At 35.1% G+C, this 20,214-nt stretch overlaps 1 protein-coding gene across 3 annotated transcripts in view; it reads right to left on the bottom strand.

Annotated features, from left to right (window-relative positions):
- LOC128987458 (B-box type zinc finger protein ncl-1) overlaps positions 1–19,476 on the bottom strand; it is a 29,625-nt gene extending 10,149 nt beyond the window's left edge. For 2 of the 3 annotated variants that reach the window (XM_054408307.1, XM_054408308.1), the window contains exons 1-10: positions 19,358–19,476; positions 13,777–13,978; positions 13,071–13,203; positions 12,742–12,921; positions 11,413–11,553; positions 10,684–10,914; positions 10,230–10,330; positions 9,858–10,062; positions 8,547–8,937; positions 5,865–5,948 (exon numbers count right to left, since the gene is read on the bottom strand). In XM_054408307.1, the coding sequence (XP_054264282.1) occupies positions 5,865–5,948; positions 8,547–8,937; positions 9,858–10,062; positions 10,230–10,330; positions 10,684–10,914; positions 11,413–11,553; positions 12,742–12,921; positions 13,071–13,203; positions 13,777–13,892 (1,582 nt within the window). In that variant the 5' untranslated portion in view covers positions 13,893–13,978; positions 19,358–19,476. The remainder of the gene's footprint in view (positions 1–5,864; positions 5,949–8,546; positions 8,938–9,857; positions 10,063–10,229; positions 10,331–10,683; positions 10,915–11,412; positions 11,554–12,741; positions 12,922–13,070; positions 13,204–13,776; positions 13,979–19,357) is intronic. The other variant, XM_054408309.1, reaches the window with a different exon arrangement.
- Positions 19,477–20,214: the final 738 nt, after the last annotated feature.

Here is a 20,214-nt window from a genome sequence, read left to right as displayed (position 1 = left end):
GAAAAAAATTGTGGTAATGTTTTCTTTATTCCTATTGGAGACCTCTGTTTTAGGGTAAAATGATGAAATGAAATGTTGATGTTAATCAGAGAAAGCAATAAAGCATGACTTATCTACAATATTAATAGAAGATATTACAATTAAATCAATGGTATCGGATTTATTACATCTTAACTGTCAAAAATGTTTAGCAACACATTTAATATTCAAGGTTGGTTTTTGTTCTCTATTGACTAAATTTTCTCTATTTTTTAGACTAAATGTTACAACAAGTTTAGAGGACTACCAAGCGGGATTTGTAAAAGGGAGATCTACAATGCATCAAATTCACATACTTAAACAAGTTATTGGTAAGCACTGGGAATACAATAAAGAAGTACATAGGCTTTTCATAGATTTTTCAAAGGCCTATGATAGCCTTGACAGAGGAAGAGTATTTCAACAGATGGAAAAGTTTGGGATCCCCAGAAAACTAATAAAACTAGTAGAAATGTCCCTGAATATGTCAAAATGCAAAGTAAAAATAGATAGAGAGTTATCAGAAAGCTTTAAAGTAAGGACAGGCGTAAGGCAAGGTGATGGACTGTCACCTATACTATTTAACATAGCCTTAGAAGATGCCCTCCAACAAGTAAGGCAAACAAATAAAGGCTTGGAAATGGGAGCAAAAATAAACATCCTAGCTTTTGCGGACAATGTAGTCATTCTGTCAAAAAACAGAAATGACCAAGAGGAGCTAACCTTCATACAATAATTGTTCATACAAAAAAACAGAGAAAATGGGCCTAAAGATTAATGATGAGAAGACAAAATATATGCACTTCAGGAGACAGCCCAATGAAATTAAAACAAAATGTTAAGAATTATATATGGCCCAACACAAGAAAATGGAAAATGAAGAAAAAGGCATAATAGGGAGATAAGGAATATGTATAATGATTATGATGTATTAGCACACGTGAAAGCAAGGAGAATAAGGTGGGCAGGACACACACTACGGAGAGAACGGGGTTCACTATTAAAAGAAGCAAGCATAGGAAAGCCAGAAGGGAAACGACCATTAGGAAAGCCCAAGAAGAGAGTGGGGTAGTGTCTCCAAGGACGCCAGAGAAGTGGGGGCAGCAGTGGAAGAGACAGAAGATAGAGAGAGATGGAGAGCAGTTGTTGGTGCGGCCAAATCCCGCCTTGGGCATAAATGGCCATGGGAGTGAGTGAGTGAATAAATGTTACAACAAAAGCTTTACTTTAGGTTAAATACAAAATATTACTCTTTTCAACCCACGGTTTTAACAGGTTCAGTATGAATGCCAAAAGTATGCTATTCATTGCTTATGAACTGGCAATAGCTAGCTTCCTACTAAACATTTTAATCTTTATATTGGTTGCATATAATAGTTACACATCCGCCAACACTTTTAGAAACGAAATTCAACTTTTATGGCCTTAATAGAAACATTTAAGTTATGACTTTAAATCTGGTAAGTAGTGGGTACCACCATTTCATCTCCTTAATTACATATATCTTTTTATTTATTATTGAAATTTAAAATTTCAATTTTGAAGTTACTACCATTAAGTTTAAATGAAATTTTTTTAAATTTAACTCTTATTTATTTAATTTGTATTACCATTTGATAATTAATTATGGTTACATATATACAACAGATTTTAAAAAACCAAAATCAACGACGTACAATTTTTTAAATACTTTTCTTAAATATATTCCAGAAAACATAAGAGAAGATAATTTAAATAAGTTCAGGAAATTGCTGAAAGAATATTTAATACAACTGGCCCCTTACTCCATAGAAGAATTTTCCACCTCCCAGATATAACCTACTGTAGATATAAATATTTTTGTTATTACTTTTCATTTTTGCTTGGTTAACTGTAAATAGTAGATTTTAATTAGATTTAGTATTGTATTATATATGACGCTATTTACTGTACAAACTATGTACAAAAAATGAATAAAGAACTTTGACTATGACTATGACTATGACTATGACTACTGTGTTGTGCTTTGTAAGCCTTAGGCTCTAGATGTTTTTCCCAACTCCATCAAAGCAAGAAGCACGCACTATGGGGTATGGAGGTGCCAATGAAAGAAAAAATGATACAGTATGTATAAGGTGGAACGGACTTAGAAACAAAAAAATCGACAAAGTATAAAGTTAGGGATGAAAAATAACCTAAGACACCTTTCAGCCTATCTACTTAAATCAATAGTCAACCTAATAAGCAGGCTAACATTCATCTATACTTTTATTCCTATTTATGTCGACTTACCGATCTTTACGATTGAGGTTTTTTTTTTAAAGCTTATGATCTAGCAGTTTGTAAAAGGGTTTATTGTAGGGATTTGCTCCCGTAGCGTTTTATTTACAACTACAGATTGCTTTCAAAAGTCTAGTAATAATCATTAACTTTTTTTTCAGCTTTAAAATGTTAACAGCTTATCCTTTAGTTGAATATTAAACCAGATCCGGATTGGTAACAAAAGAAAACCGTATAAGAACATGTATTTTTTTAAATAAGCTGTTTTTATAACTGTAACCTATTTTATATAGATAAACCACTAGTTATTGGTGTGGATCTAAAAGCAATTCAATTTATGTACTCTAGTAGTTTCAACTTCTAATAACTGTTTTAAACACAATACTTGAGAGGTAAAAAGAGTGTTGCATCAGGTTCATTTTGCCTCGGAAACAAGTTTAGAACCCTGTTGAAATGTGCAATTTACGCACCTGTTCCAGTGCCCTTATATTTACAAAAATAAACTCTATATTAGATCAACTGAAACTGTGATATATATGTGTACATTGGTAACACTTTTAACAACTTCCTGGGCACCATTAGCCATTAAATCTCTCTCTTCCTTAATTGAAAATGCTGGCACAGGAGCCCTGGGCAAACCCAAAAGCAGCTCCCCCCTTTTTTCCTAGTACGGGTGGGCGGTGGTTTAAAAACAGCAGTGGTGTCTGGGCATATAAGCGGGCCTGGGTTGGCATTGACAGTGGAATATTCTAATGTTTTCTGTATTTAGTATAAAGTTTTGTGTTTCTTGTGCCAGATCGGTAAAAGGAATTCCTCGATAAGACGATTTTTTAAAATCTCCTTCAAACTTTCTTTAAGGTCAATGCCAAAAACACCTCTATATAATTTGGTTGAAAACCTCTAAGAGAAATTTGTTTGTGACATGGGCTAGGACTGATTAACCTCTATACAACCAATATTCTTAGCACAAAACCTATACAAGATGATTGTGACCTCTATAAGACGAATTTCTTATGATCTTAATCTGTATAGTACTTTCAAAACAGAAGCTTGTCTCAACACGAAACCCCCACCCAATTTTTCCTTCATCGGAGGTTATCTCAGAGGAAGGAGAAACCTGTATAAAACGAATAACGGTAGTATTAAACCCCCCCCCCCCTCAATAATATGAATTCTTCCCCTACTCCTTGTACTACGTCTTTGTTTGACTGTAGTGTGGAATTTCACTTAAACGTAATGGTTTGTTTATAGTAATTTTTAATTGTCAATTTTAGTGTTTCTATTTTCTTTTCATTACATGACTCATAAAAGATTCACAGATGTAATTTAAATAAACACTATCCATACTTGAGGAATATCCAAATTGAACTGTTAAAAAAATAATCCATAAAGAAAGGGAATACACTATTGCAAAAAAAAAAAAAAAAAAAAAAAAAAAACTGTCTGTATCTTTATCTTTAGAAGTTTTTCAAAACTTTACTGTAAACAAATGTCTAAAACATTAATTTCTACATTGAAATAAAAAACCTTTTACATCCAAAAAAATGTATTGAAGATTTTAAAAAAGTTCTCAGCTTTAGCAATGCTGCAAGTTTTTTTACAACTAAAGAATTATTCAAACGATACTTGCGTGTTCCTTAAAAAACTGACTTCAAAAACTCAATTTTTGTAATATTGGACTATAATTTCCTACTAATCATTAGATAGAAATAACCAAAATTTTCCAAGTCAAACTCTTTAGATAAACATAGAAATTTAGAAAAGACACACTTTCTCACACAGGCATGCAAAAACATTCTGAGAAATTTCAGTAGAACAGGCAGGGGAAAGAAAACATACAAACAAGTGGAAAACTATCAGTTTATTCTTTCAAGAAGTTGGTTGAAATAGACAATGAAGTAATACAATGAGAAAAAACCAGACTGAAAATGAACACAGAATGAGTGGTGAAATGAGTAAACATGAAATGAGCAATAAATGAAAACGATGTGGAACTATTTCACCCAACTTCTTGAAAGACGTAGTTTTCCTTACCGGAGTGGGCGGCTCTACGTAGAAAACTTTGCAAAAAATTATAAACCTTCTAAAATTTTATTTTGTGGTTTGTGTGGTGAGATTAGTGAGGTTTGACGAGCAAGCAACACAACAAGTTAGTGTAAGTTATTGAACAATTCCGTGTGTGAAGCTAATAAAACCAACATCTCACATTTATCTTTGATATACATTATTTCATGTGCGACTATAGAAAATGGTCAACAGCTTTTTTATTGAAAATAAAGATTTTCGCTTTAATTATTTTCAAATTAATATTCAAATACCTCAAAAACAAATTATTAACTAAACGTCTTTTTTTTTTAAGAAAATACAAATCGAGTTAACTTTTCTAGTGAGGGATTACAAAAAACGTTAAGCCGCATTTAGCATTTAAATTGTTATTCCACATCGTTTCCTATAATTTTAGATTCTAGAACTTAAGTATATATATAGCACCAGCTAAGATTTTGTTACAAAGGAGAATGGGAAAACAATAGGAGAGGATTTTGCAATTTAGTTAACTGAAGAAGGAATCAGAAAAAGTTAAAAGGATGAAGTAAAGAGTAGAGTAATATTGTAGAAGAACTGTAGAAAATTTATAATTTAATATTCTTTAAGAACGTTTAGTTAATTTGACGTCAAGTTCAAGCTGGATTTTTAGTCACATAGGTAGTTTGGTGGTCTTGCACAGTTTTAACAACGAGAATTTTAAATTTAATAAGACAAGTGCTAAATTTTTGTCAACAAAAAATGCTTTGCTTGCTTTGGTTATTAGTGTTAAAATAACGTATGTTGTGTCAAAAGACCTAAAGTTTGGAAGCCTAGAAAGATAAAAAATAGTTAAGTGTTTTTTACAGTAGAAAATTATTTAAGTAAGATCAAACACATTGAAAAAAATCAAATGATTTACATTTGGAGTAAAATCTCTCTAACTTTATAAAAACTTTCCCATGAAATAACAACATTTTGATTGAAAAATCAACTTCGTAAAACAGAATGAAAATAAACATAGAAACAGAGTATCCAATTCATAATGTAGGTACCGATACTGTATTCACCATCCTTAAAAAAATAGGAAAGTGAAGATTGGCAGAGAAATTACAAAAAGCAAAAAGCCATAACTTTTAAGAGTTAAAACTTCGAGGTAATATTTGTAACAGAATGATAGAAATACGTAGTAGAGGTGAATGAAAACAAGAAGTGTAAACAGCCGACCAATTAGTACAATTTGTTCCAGCTTTTTGCACATATTTATTTGTTTTGAAATAATTTGTTATTGTATCTTTGTGGTTTATTTAAAGAAAAAGAAACTCATTCAAGGGTGAGAAAAATAGACAGCAGTTTATTCATCGTAAAAATATTAAGTCAAATACTGCTCGAGCTATGACTTTTTTTAAATCAATTTCATGAATCCACAAAAAACTTTACCAACTTAAGGACTTTTGTTAAATACAAGTCTCGGGATAAAAAGATTGCTAGAAAATGTAAACATCATAATCTCATCATTCACCTCTACCAAACTTGTAAAAAGGAAAGGAAGAAGAAAAGCTTACCAGTAAGGACGCCAAGGAAATTGCTGCTAAAAGGATTAGGATTTTCAAGGAAGTTCTGCGGAGGAGGGGAAACGTCTTTTTCTCCTGGTAACAAAAATAATCCGCACAGATTAACTGATGTGCTTATGTACAGAGGTAAGCAGAAACTAAAATAGTACACAAGAAACGTTATCAACAAAATACTACAATATACAAAGATGGAACTAGGGTTTCTCAAAATTTCTTTATATTTACGATTAAGAAAACAGGAAAACAATCAACAACAAAATCAGAGAAGTTAATCTGATTTTTATTTGATTAGTGTTATTTGCTAAACTTGGGTAAAGAGGAATCATAACTACGACTAATACTCATTATGTAGGTTGGTGTTTTACGTTTTACTTACCTAGCAAAAACAGAAATTAAAAATTATGTTTTATCATATTTCATAGTTACATTTGAATTTGAAAAGCAGTTTATAAGATTCTTGATACAACTCTTACGTGGAACTAAGTAGGTAAAAATATTAAAAATACTATCTAACTTAAAAAAGATGGTCGATGTGAAGTAACATCAGCGTTGGGATTTCAGACTTAGCAAAAAATAACAAATAACAATAGAAAATAAACACAACAAAATAATATCATCAAACTATTTAAGGCTTTCACAATAGGTACAATTGTTAATCGCAAAACGTATGTTTCATCAATCATTTGTCTCTTAAAAGGAAATTACAAATAATTAACGTGAAAAGGAGAACTACATTAAACACTGACTAACTTTATCTGCCTTTTCCTAACAACTTTTTTGTGAAAAAAAAAGAATCACAAAAACACCCCAAAAAAGGTAGATGAGCAAAGTAAAATTTAATAAAAGCTCATAAACCTTTAGTTAAGTAAGGACACATCAATAAAAAATCTATTGGTGTCCGTTTGATGAAATTACAATTATTATTAGTCTTATCAGCCCATGATACATTGTTCTTTCTTACACTAGTCAAATAACAAAGATTAAACTAAATCATTAGTAGCCTGAATGTAAGAAATCAGCAACGCTATTATGTAACTAAACAAAGTTCAGGCTACTCGATTAGAAAATCAAATGTACAACCTACTTCTACGGGATTTCTAACTTAAACTGAAAATCATCGTCAGACTCGTCAAAGAGTGGAAATCACGTTTAAACTACAAACAACAAATTTTTTTATCCTAAGTGAGAATTGTGTGGTCGCTCACTTTTGGAAAAATAACCTAGAACACCTATTTTGACTAGTCTATAGGAAGAAGACACCTAACTATTCGGAATCTCGATCTACCGTGAAAATACAACACCAGACGTGAATAGACTGGACACATCGGCAGTGTAGAACGAGGAGAGAAAATATCACAGTTTATTTGCTGTTAGTAACCTTAGTTTCCTATTTGTGCGCTTTGGCAATCCGGTCTTCCTTCATTCTGGTGAGCGCCTCGTTAATTCCTAATAGCCTTTAAATTAATGAGCCCGATACCAATGAGCCACTTAAGTCATTTAAAGGCCAGCCGACACTGAACGAACTCTGCTTGCTTATGGAATATATCCTTATCTATAATGAATATTTGTTTTTTTATTTATGTTGGCGACTGACTATGAAAGCCAGAGTATTGAATATTCTGACTCATCTATTGTATAATATTGAACGATGATTAAGCACTTAAATTAACATTTGATTTGTAAATAAACACCTTACTAAAATGAAAAAAAAAAAATTCTATAACTTCCTGACAGTATTGTTTTATTTTTTAACGAGTAAGAGGGTAGTACATATATCTGTAGATGTATCTGGAATATTGAGATCAACGCAATTCTCGTCAAAGATTTTACCTAGCAAATTATGCACTAACTTTTACAAAAATGATTTTTTTAACGATGATGGTGTACGTAAGATTAACTATTTTAAATCATATATATTTTGCAACAATAATCTAGGCCAAGCAAGACGGTGAATTATATTAGGCGACTGAATTAAAATCTACAGTAGTCTCAATTAACTAACTTTCCGTCATATCCTACCAACTCCGTGAAGAAAATGAAATCAGAGCGGGTGCATCAAGGCAACCCCCTTATGACGTCCCTGCCTCTATTCAGAAAAAAACACACTTAAGCAAGTTTGGGGACAGATGTTTAATTATATGACCTTTAACATGTCAAAGACTCTTTTCTGCGTCTTGAACTTTTTGCTTGTTCGCCGTTGCTGCGGTAGGACTAGGTCAGCTAATTGAGACTATCTGTAGTTTAATCCTCTACGATAACCAAGGCCAAAGACTGTAAACTATCCTATCAAATTAAAAGCTAGATCAACCATTCCAAGATTAGAATAAAGACATAGCAGCTAGCATACCTTAAGAGGAGCACAGACAGGCCATGGAACACACAGAAGACATATAACATTTTGTTCCGTTGTAGACAAAAATAGAGAAACATTTTCACATACTCTTTTTGTCTTCACTTGAAAAAGTTCCTTACGGGACAAAATGTTGGGTTTTATATGTCTCCTTTGTATTCTATGGCCTGTCTCTTACTTCTTTTAATGTAAATTAGCTGCTATCCTTTTATTCTACGAATCAAAATCCTGGCCTAGAGCTGTTCCAAGGTTAGGTTAGTTCCAGTGACGAGAGAAGAAGCTGTGATTTTGAGGATGGGGATTGTGATAGTTCCACAGCTTACCGGGTTCGTTGAGCGAAACATTGTTGAGCTTGACGAGCGCCTCCAGATTCTTCATGGCATGGGAGGTCGACGCGAGATCTCCGGTCAAGAGATCATTCAGCGTGAAGCTCGGAGAGGGAGAAGATGCTGATGAAACGTTGGTCTCCGTGTTCGTAGCCAGGCTGGCCAACGCAGTCAGGTTGTACTCCTGGATGGTGCTGAGAGGCAGCAAGGGCGACGAGATGCCGAGTTCGCCGTCGTAGCTACTAGGCATGCTGACGGGACTGCTGGTCACACTGCTAGGAGGACAGTTGGCCAGACTGAGCGACTGCGGAGGAGGAGTCTCTTGCTGCGGAGTAGTCGTGGCTGTCACTGCAGGCGACTCAAGTTGACGGAAGTATCCAAATGCAGTCTGTGCAGAAACAAACGACATTGTAAAAAAATCAAGCAAATTGTTACGTTTGTGTTGACAGTAAAATGCCTGATGGAGAAAAATCTGAAAAATGTTTTACTGACAGTCAGCAATAAGATTTTCAGGGAGCATTACTTCTCCTGGGGAGGCTTCACGCCATTTTGACCACCTGTTTAGTGCTGTCAATTAACTCTTTAACAAAACCTTTAAATACAAAATCAACAAAGCTTTATATAGCTAACATTATTGGACTCATTAAATAGTTCTTTAAAGTTAGTTACTACGCAGCCAAGGGTTGTTACTGATAACAAAAATCATTGGGTAATAATTTATATTACAAGTCTTTTGCTGGCCTAAATGTTTAAAAGTAATAAACACTAGTTAAACCTGCTTTGAACAAACCTTCATTAAAACCTCCTAAGGCACAGCTACTAGTAAATATTTATAGCTTGTACTAACAATTGACACAATTTTGAACATCACAAGTGAAATTGTAGTTTTTACAGTTAGCAAACCTTTAGTGTCTTTGATAGCCTGGACAAAATTGATTATAAAACCAGAAATTTTAGTTGAATATTTAAAATGTTTGCACTTTTCAAGATAAGAATCTTAGGATATTATAGCAATAGTGAAAGCTGTCTACAGATTTTGCACAGTAAAATTTATGCCGTTGTAATTGCAGAAGATTATTACAATATTACCGCGATCAAGATAGAAACTTGCAATTTTGTTGCGATGTAGAATCGATATATAATCTTACGAAGTAACATGAATCAAAGACTACTAGTATCTATCACCAGTATGGAGGAATCTTGAGAAAACAAGAATCGAAAGCCCCTCCCTATTTTAAAAGTTTAACTGTTAATTTCAGTTGAATGACAACTCTAAAGACATATTGCTACAATTACAATCACAAGTACCTGAATGGCGGATTGGAACTTGTCCATGTCGGTGACAAACTCTATGTTAGTGTTGACCTCTGGCGCAGGCGTGTTGTTGATCAGGTTCATCAGCTGAGCGCTCACCACCTGACGCAGGGACAACACCTCGGCGGCACTGCCATGCTCCAACAGACGACTGGTGAACTTGTTGGCGTCCACGATCTTCTTCTCTACTTTGTCGATACTGCAACATTGACGAATCAAAATCAGTAAATTTGTTATCTCAACAAGTGTTATTTTTAACCATCCAACGTTATCTTAAGACTTTATTAATCTGAATTTTGAATAGACATTTAACCAACAACAGTGAGTTTTTTACAACAATTTTTTATTTTGTAAATTAAAACTCACCAATGGAATGCCTCCATGATCTTGATCTCTTTTTCTTTGTGAATTTGTTTCAATTCTTCCAAAACTACATTCTTCCTTTTTTCCAGCACAACCTTGTAGGTCTGAAAAACAAATTAACAAACTTAAAAATAAAACTACTTGCTCACCTTAAGACTAAGTTATTTTCATGTTTTAAGTACGGTAATTAAATGTGTTAAAAAAAAACCGGGGACAGTGAGCTTTTGGTGGCAGAGCATCAAGAATATTTCAGCAATATGATATTATAAGGTACAAGCTTAAATATTAGTACAATGTTCAGAAGTTATAAAAAGTTCTATTTTACTTCAGAAATGTATTTTCATATGCTAACACTCGGGAGTGTCAACCTAACAGCTGATATAGACCAAAGTAATGTTAATTCGTACAATAAAGCACTTTATTTATTCATTCAATAACAGCTGATATGCGATCATACCTGCAACGTCTCGTCGATAAGACCCTTGGCGTTGTCGTGTTGTGCCTGTAGCTCGGCCAGTGCGTTCTGCAAAGAAGTGGTTGCCTCCTCACAATATACCATCTTGCCCTTACTCTCGGCAATCAGACTGACCAGTTCCTTCTTCTGCCTCTCGTAAGCTTCGCCGAGCCGCTCGTACTGGTGCTCTGGTGCGCAATGCTCCACCACCACACACTCGTTACACAGTGGGATCTGCACACAATCACAAAAACGGTACTTAACACTACCTGAAAATGTTTACTTGTCAGAGAACACTTAAATAAAACTACACTTAAACCTCATAGCCATAGTTAATCTTGACCCCATAGCCAACAGAAGATTCTCTATGAAGGTACATTTACGGAAAAAGATGATAAATGACCCCTCCACACTTGTTGGTATGTTCCAGTTTGCCCCAGACCACTGGAGACGACGATGTATTTGTGAACGAAGGTTAATAACAATAGTAATGTGTATTTTTGAAGATGGAATTTTTAGATGGTAAAATAATTGCAAAACCCTATACATACATAGGTTGAAAAAAATCACAAAGTCAATGCAGTACCAGCAGCAGATGATCATTGCGCCGCTCACCGCGATTGCAAGAGATTCAACAATCAGTATGGAATCCAAAATTACAAAGTATTACAAAAGACAATTTGTCAATATCACCATGTTACATCATTGACTGCAATCTAGATGAAAACTTACCATACAAGTGTAGCAGAAGAATTTCATTGGCTCGTTGAGATGAGTCTCACAATTCACCGGCTTGTGTATTGGGACAGCTTCTTTGGCTTGCTTCAGTATTTCGAAGGACACGACTTTGTGGTCCTCAAAACAGCGCATGTACTGGAAAATGAAACAATTAGTTAGTCATCCCAAAGTTCTGATAAAAAGTTAAATGCAAGTGATAATTATGGTTTACCAAACCTGTTCCCTTTTTTAATGCAGAAGTAAATACTACATTTTTTAGACAGTAACCCTTGGTTTAGAAAATGTTTTCTAGAATAAATTAAGAGTTGATTTACATAAGTATAAGATACAGAACATACGTATTGTGTTAGATGCAACTGTAATCGTTGACTTGGATGCTTAACTGTTTTTTGTGTTCTTTTATTCTGTATTCATATATTTAGTCTCTGGATTATGATTTTTTTTTACACGAGTTAGCTGAATTCTATTTCCGTTTAGAAAAATCCTTACTAGCCAATTGTTTTTTTCCCAAATATAACCTCATTTTCTTTGACATGTTCATAATGTGACCTTGTTATAATTAATAAATCTAAGGAGAATAGTTAGGTTTATTAGATTATAATGATAATATAACAAATAATAATGAAGAAGATATGTAAATACAACAAAGAATAAATGCAGCACACAGAAGTTTATCAGCATCCCACAAACTATTAAGTTCTTGATTACTATCACACAAAACAAAACTCAGTATATATAAAACCATTATAAGACCGGATCTGTTATACGGCTCAGAAAATTGGGTGTTAAGTAAAAAAACAGAAAAACGTTTGATAGTATTTGAAAACAAAATATTGAGGAAAAACATAAGGTCCAACCTTTGAAGATGGAGAGTGGAGGATAAAACACAATGCGGAGTTGAGGCAATTATATATGGACCCAGACGGCCAGACATAGTGGCCGAGGTGAGAGGTAGAATGAGATGGGCTGGCCATTTACTAAGGAAAGAGGACGACTCCTTAGTCAAGAATGTCCTTTCGAACAATCCGGAGGGCAGAAGACCACGAGGAAGGCCCAAGTTGAGATGGCGAGACCAGGTTAGAAAAGACCTAAGAAGACTGGGAAGAAGGGAAGAGGAGGCAATGGATAGAAAAATCTGGAGGCAATGTGTTGACAAGGCAAAGTACCACCTTGGGTACCATGAGCCACGGCAGTAAGTAAGTAAGGAGAATAGTTAAGGGATTACTGACGATTTAAAAAAGTAACTTAAAAGGATAGCTGACCAACAACCAATGAAGTAACTCTGATTTAATACAACCAGGAAGGGAAACTACAATGTCTTACCTGATGAGCTTGCTCGCAATGGAGGCAGAGCAGTTTGGCGCAGTCGGAGCACCTTGCTATGGCCAACTGTTGGCCCTTGCAGCTGGTACATTCCACAGAGGTGTTGGTAATGGCCAACATGTCTTGAATGTTCGTAGAGATGTAGTCGCAGGCAAGGCCGCTTACACCCTTACGAGGCAGCTGAAACATAAATTACACAGTTACTGTAGGCCTACGTAAAATAGGCTAAAATCAATAGTAATTCTCAACTACGCTACAACAATTTGTATGGTGGTTTTTCAATTGAATTGAATGTAACACTTAACAAAGGAAAACAAGTATTAACTCACAATGGTTTCTTGGTCGCAGGATGGGCAGACAATCATCAACTCTCGACCTTTCTCCTGCGCCTTCCTCTTCTCTAAGCATCCTTGACAAAACGCGTGGAGGCACGAAAGTAGGCGAGGGTTCACCAGTGTGTGTCTAAAATCCACCCAATCTTGGTTACAAAAAAGTAATAAAAGAAGTTTACAGTCAATAATATGGAAACTGTGTTGTAAAACTTGTGAGCCATTTTAAGACAATTTTTCAGTTAAATTTTCAATCTTGGTTACAGCAAGTAATAAAAAAAGTTTACAGTCAATAATATGGAAACTGTGTTGTAAAACTTGTGAGCCATTTTAAGACAATTTTTCAGTTAAATTTTCAATCTTGGTTACAGCAAGTAATAAAAAAAGTTTACAGTCAATAATATGGAAACTGTGTTGTAAAACTTGTGAGCCATTTTAAGACAATTTTTCAGTTAAATTTTTATTTTATTCTGACCTACAGAATAGCAAACTTTTATCATTTTAATAAATACGGTACACAACTTTAACACCTTTTGTTAAAGATGGACTGCAACTTTTCAATTTTTCAAACTGAATAGGTAGACCAATTCCGTAAATCTTATGTTTGACCTGGTATGATAAAATACATTTATATACATATGAACATTTTGCTACTTAAAAAAACAATTAATTTAATAACCAGGAATAGGTTCACACATCGACTTACTTGCAAATAGAACAGATTTGTTCTTCATCAGTTTCGGGACTAGAATCTTCCAGCAGCTCGTGCTGATCTACATCGCAGGCATCGGAAAAGAAATCATCGTTTCCGTTTGAGGTCATCTTGGTAGTTATACAATCTATTTCACGTTTAACCAATTTATAAGATTTTATGCAGAAATTTATATGTTACCGTGTAACAACTTCACCTGAAAAATACAAAATCAGTTAGGCTTACGATTTGAAATAAAATTTAAGAATACACATATTAAATTTATATGATCAGTTCTCACCCCAACATAGCTTAAGGCTGACTAAAAGTCAAATTAATTGAACTGTGGGGTAAAAGTAGGCCTAATATGTTACCATTTAGCTTTTAATAGAGGGAGACATGCCAACGCCAATGAGCAAATAGCGCTAAAATCCATTGATGGCAGGCAAGATTTAAACACTAGAATCAGGACAGTAGTTCCCTACTTTACCTATTACACCAGATGAGACTCTTTTTGGTGGTTTAGGTTTTTTAAACAAGCGTTACACATTATGGAGCAGGGACTGTTCTTTTAAGTCTTAAACCAGTCACAAAGTACGGTATCTAGATTGTTTAACACTTTTGATCCTATTGGAAAACTGGTACTGGTGTTAAGAAATAAGACTAAAAACCTAAACCAATTGGTAATAGGCCTAATCGATTATTTGAACATTTTGAAGATTTTATAAACATTAAGGACTATTTAATTAAATAGTTGAACAATAGGATCTGATGTGGCAACAGTTTACTACACGTTGGGAAACAACTAACATTAAAAAGGCTCATATCAAAGACAACGACTTGTTAAACGAGTTCCATATCAACGTTTGTCTTATCTTTATTTAACTGCAGGGAAATAAATTACTAAAACCGAATCAGAATTTATAATTTTTGGTTATTCTTTGTTGGCCTAATGGTCTGTTTAAGAGTTGGCCTGTTTTTGTCAAGTTCTAATGGAATACAGTTTAACTTGTATAAATAGCATTAGAACATAAAATTTAGATTTAGGCCTATAGTGTTTTCCCTTTTTGTTGTTAAGGAATTTAAAAATAAATAACAAGGTAACCTCTAAAACCAAAATAGCTCTACAAATTTTCAAGCCTTTTATTAGTAGGCTAGTTGTTATTGTGTTCGTCTTCAAGTCTGAGGGTCCTTGGTTCGATACAAGGATAATTGGTTCTCTGGATCCAGAGAGAGTCCCCAGTTGACAAAGTCGTTTTACAACAAGCTATCTAGAAAGCCTATTGCAAAGGCTACCTATTCTCGTAGCTTAATTACATAATTTTCAAGACAACAAACACAACTGACGATAAGACAGCCTGATGATTAAGCGGATTCTCACAAAGACAAAACATTAGCCATAAATAATTTTTCTTATTCCCAATCCCAACAGTAGAATCCGAAATTAAACAAATTATTCATCAGTTAAAAAACAAGATAAGCTCAGGAGCTGATGAAATACCGTCAATGATTTTAAGAGTTTTCAGACTTCATCGTCAATCCTCTAACCCATCTAAGAAACCACTCTTTTCTGCATTGATAGTTTCCCAATGCACTCAAACTTGCAATTGTAAGGCCAATTCTCAAAAGGGGTGACCATAGGAAATGTGATAATTATAGGCCCTTTTCTATGCTTCCGGGTTTGTCCAAGATATATGAAAAGGCTGTTTTAGAGAGACTCTGGACATTCTTCCAAAAGAATAATACAATATTCAAAGATCAGCATGGATTTGTCAAAAGTAAAAATACTACAAGTGCAATATTTTCCTTACTGAACCATGTGGTGCGAGATTTGGATACAAAGCAACGCTCAATGGGTATTTTCTTCGATTTGAATAAGGCTTTTGAACTCCTATTAGCTAAATTAAACAAAATGGGAGTCTGAGGAGTTGCCTCTGAGTGGTTTTCGTAATTTTTAAAAGGCAGGAAACAATGTGTTGGAGTACAATCCATACTTGATCCATGTGTTGATCACACCGTCTTCAAAGTAGATTTAAGTCTTCAGAAACCCCTGTAACGAGAGGTGTGCCCCAGCCCCGGGGATCCATTCTTGGCCCTGTGCTATTCCTCCTCTTCATAAATGACCTCCCCTCATGAATAACCTAAGGTAAACAGTGCCTTTTTGCACATAATGATACTTCCCTAGCATTATCCAGCCCTTCCCTATAGTCACTCATTCAAATTACATCATAGAGGTGAATACCTTGCTTTAGTGGTTTGATGAAAACCTTTTGAAAACCAACACTGCAAAGGCCCAGCTAATCAACTTTCGAGTCTCAAACCAGTCCAACAAAGATCCGAATCTGTCACTTCTTCTTGATCAAACCTTCATTCATCCTGTACAGTCTGTTTTCAAGTTTACAGTCAGGTTTAGAAGAAAACTTAAAAAACATTTTGGTTGAAAATGCTTGCTACATAGTCCGCGATTTTTCCGCTGACAAGTTGTCAGTGATATCTGTCCTGTTAGATTTACTAGAAGGTAAAATTGTTTTAGTTAGCTTAGCCTAGTAGAGTTTTATATTTTATCTTTTACATTTCATTGTAAAATTGACTAATTCCAATACAATTTAATTTTGTAATTCTGCAATAAAAAACTTAAGACTGGTGGATGCCGAAATTAGGGTTATTCAGGTTAATGCCGTTTTCAAGTACGGTTAGCCTATTTTATGCATCAAGTCATTTTATAAGAATTTGATTTGTTAGGCCTATAAGGGGCCTAATATTTATTTAAAAGAGTGGGCAAATATGGTTTTATTAGATTGGCGAGGAGTCAAATTTGGCCGAGGATTCTAAAAAGAAGACTAAGTTATGTCTAGGCTAAGTTTATAAGTGAATTAATTTATGATTTTCAAACGCACAAGTTACAGCAGTGATTTTACAGAAGATCCCCACTATCCGACCTCAGTTAGTCAGACTCCTCGCTAAGTTGGTCTGACCATGCCATAGCCTAAATTAGTGTTTACAAAGTTATTGCAGTGGTATTGTGACCATCTCTTATTGCGGGGTGGATAGGATATCGTATTCCGTGATCACAGAACTCCTGCGGTACCTAACTGAAACATTTTATTTTCACCCACCGGGATCACGGAAAATACTGGACAACGTCTATCATAGAAAAAAGTCATTGTCTTTAGCAATCATGGCAAAATAAGTTAATAGACTCCTCGGGACCTAGACCAGTGCCGATAACGGTTTTTCCAGTTAAGCCGACGTCACTAAAAACTCGTTAAAACAGACCGTATACTGTGATATTCAAATTGAATTAAGGAGAGCATTGTATTTAGACACGTGATCACTGGTCTCAAATCTTTCCCACAAGAACAGTCGTTTCAGTACCGCCCACTTCCTCCCGATCTAGTCCGGTTAAACCAATGTCCTGATAAAATTTTTCTGGTTAAAGAGATGTCATTTCCGCCGAGTGTAGTCTGGTTAAACCGATGTCCAGTTAAAAGGTGTCCGGATAAGAGAGAGACTACTGTATGCCCTTTAAGACATAAGACATAGGCTAAGACACTTTCATACACATATTTACATAGCCTACATTTATTTACCCATGACTGAATACATCTTGTATTCAGTCATGGGTAAATAAATGTATAAACACATAAAAATAACAAGGAATTCAGTTAATACAGTCAATATAATACAAGAGTTAAAATTGAAATTGAGCGACGAGCATATAAATACAAAAGTTAGGGTACAGACCATGGCGAGAGATTTAGAATTCAACAGTATGGTAAATTAAAATTCGTGCAACTTATACCTATATCACGGTTACATCATATTTCAACATTTAACACGTTCGCGGCGGCACGTCAAATGGCGGCCCGTGTATCCCCAGTGCGACGCAGCCCTCAGCGTCAAACAAACCTGATTGCTGCGTGTGATTGGCCTTCCAATTTCAGTCTGACGAATAGCAAATAACGTGCGAGGATGTCCTGCTTTACAACGAGAGTCGACGTAGTTCGCTCAACACCCACAGATAGCAGCACTGCTTGGAACAAAGCCGGTCCCGTTGGAATTGTATTGCCAAATGGAGGGAAAAAGACGGGACAAAAAGTAGATTTTTGAGATTGCCAGACGGGGATTTTACGGGGAAATTTACTACCAACCTACACCACACCAAATACAGTATACTATTGAGCAGTGCTGTGCAAGGTTCCAAGTTTCTAGCTCTAATCCTGGCTCAAAAACAAAAAATTTCGTACTGCAATGCAGCTTGGGAACGATCGCACCCACCAGGATGGCATTAGGGTTCCGTATAGGAGCGATCGCTCCCATGCCGCCGCGAACGTGGTAACATTAACTATTTAACATCTCCTGACTTCATAGGAATCATCATCATCATCTCCCTCGACCAAGGAAACGTGATAAGATGTAGGTAACTTTTGACTAAGTTAACTTTAGATAACTTTTGGCCAAGTTAGTTAAGAGTTAGGCCTTAACTTAGTTATCTATGATCGTGGAAAACTCATGGATAACTTAACATAGGCCTATCTCCTGCAGTAGGCTAATGCGGTACAATAGGCTACCGTAACTTAATAAGTCTAGAAACATCTTCATTGTCTTGGGCGCGATCATGGGCCTAAGTTATAGCCTACTTTTACATCTAGCCTAATCTTTGTTAACACTGTTCTGGACATGGCCCCAGTCAAGAAGGCCTAACATAAGTGACAGATTAGCGAAGTTGTAAGTAGGCAACTAAGTTAGGCCTACACAAAAAAGACCTAGGCCTAACTTAAAGACCTAGAACCTAATCTAGCCTAGTACCTATTGCGGCGGTAAGGTAAGTTACAGCCCAAAGGCCTAAGTTAGGCTGAGTAGTGTTAGCCTAGGTCTAGCCTGAATAGAGTTAGCCTAGACCTAGCCTGAATACAGTTAGCCTAGGCCTAGCCAGAAGAGTTTAGCCTAGGCCTAGCCAGAATAGTTAACTTAGAGCCAGAATAGAGTTAGCCTAGACCTAGCCTGAATACAGTTAGCCTTGGCCTAACCAGAATAGAGCTAGCCTAAACTTAGGCCTAGCCAGAATAGTTAGCCTAGGCCTAGGCCTAATCTTAGCCCAAAGCCCAGGGCTCAACATTCCAAAATATTAATTGAAGAAAGATTAGACATCAAATGGTTTAGGGCAATCGACAAAGGTAGGTAAGGTTAGGTCCTGCCCTTTAATTCCACTATTTTAAGTAGTACCGTAAGTGGTGGCTGGATTTGGCAGTCAAGAAGGACTAGGCCTAGGCCTAGGTAGCCTAGGGCAGATTTTCACACTTTCACCAGTGAAAACAAGTTAAATTAGCTTACAGCACAGAAATTAATGGCAATAAAAACATAAGCACGAGTGATAAAACCACAAGTATATTAATTACATGTCAAGCTCCTACATTGAAAACTAGGAATCGTGTTTTAGGGCTTGAAAATATTGAATTTTATTTACGCTACAGAGCAAGATTGACCTTGAGATGAAAATGATTAAAATTGTATACTTATTGTGGTTAGAAATCCCCTACTTAGTGATACAATTATTACAACTATAATATAGATCATGATTATCTATATTACTTACATTTAAAATGACAAATTCACAGAAATCGCGAATAAAATACATTGAGCAAAACACTAAACAAGAACGCCATCTTGAAGTCTTGACGCAAATTGCAAATGGCGCGGTCGTTTATTCCCTTCTCTACCAACAACCCACTCTGGAAAATATCATTCCCCGCCGCGGCCTGCTTCGATCCGACAAGCGCAAAAGTGATTGGTCGGTGAAACGATTTGAAGCTTTGGTATATATTAGATTTTAGGTAAAGCCAGTATATTCATTGAGTATTTATATACGTAAATGTATATTATTAGTAAATAGCAACGTTTCATCTATGATAGTAATAATGCAGAATATGATTGTGAACAGCCAAAACAAAATTACAGTGAAAAACAAATATAGATTGATAATCGATTTAGTTTAATCCATCCAACAATATTTATTACTTACGAATTTACATTTAATTGTTGTAAAATGTACGATGCTGTAATATTGATAAATTTCATCAATATAACATCATCGTACTTTTTAAAATATGCATGTAATTGTTTATATTACCGGTAGTCGATGGTACCCTGATTGTAACGTAAATATGCGTTGAATTGTTTATTTGGTTTATAGTATCGGTAGTCAAGGGTACACTGAATGTAACGTAACCATACAAGAGAATACAACCATAGGTACCGGTACTCATCTTTGATCATAAAACATTGAAGGATCATTGAGAGAGTTTGAGTACAAATTAGGTAATATATGTAGATCACGAATACTATATGGTTAAGATAAATCACAAAAATATCGCACTATTTTATTTTTATTGGTTACCTATATAATAACGTAAAATTACTTGTTCCCATTGGGTTCAAGTCCTAGTCCTTTTT

The sequence above is a fragment of the Macrosteles quadrilineatus genome, unplaced genomic scaffold, assembly GCF_028750875.1.
Source record: "Macrosteles quadrilineatus isolate MER2022 unplaced genomic scaffold, UCM_ALF_1.0 Scaffold_2__2_contigs__length_208266976, whole genome shotgun sequence".
In the NCBI taxonomy this organism is placed as follows: Eukaryota; Metazoa; Arthropoda; class Insecta; order Hemiptera; family Cicadellidae; genus Macrosteles; species Macrosteles quadrilineatus.
The sequence above is the reverse complement of the archived record's forward strand: the minus strand, read 5'-3'. Positions and strand labels throughout refer to the sequence as shown.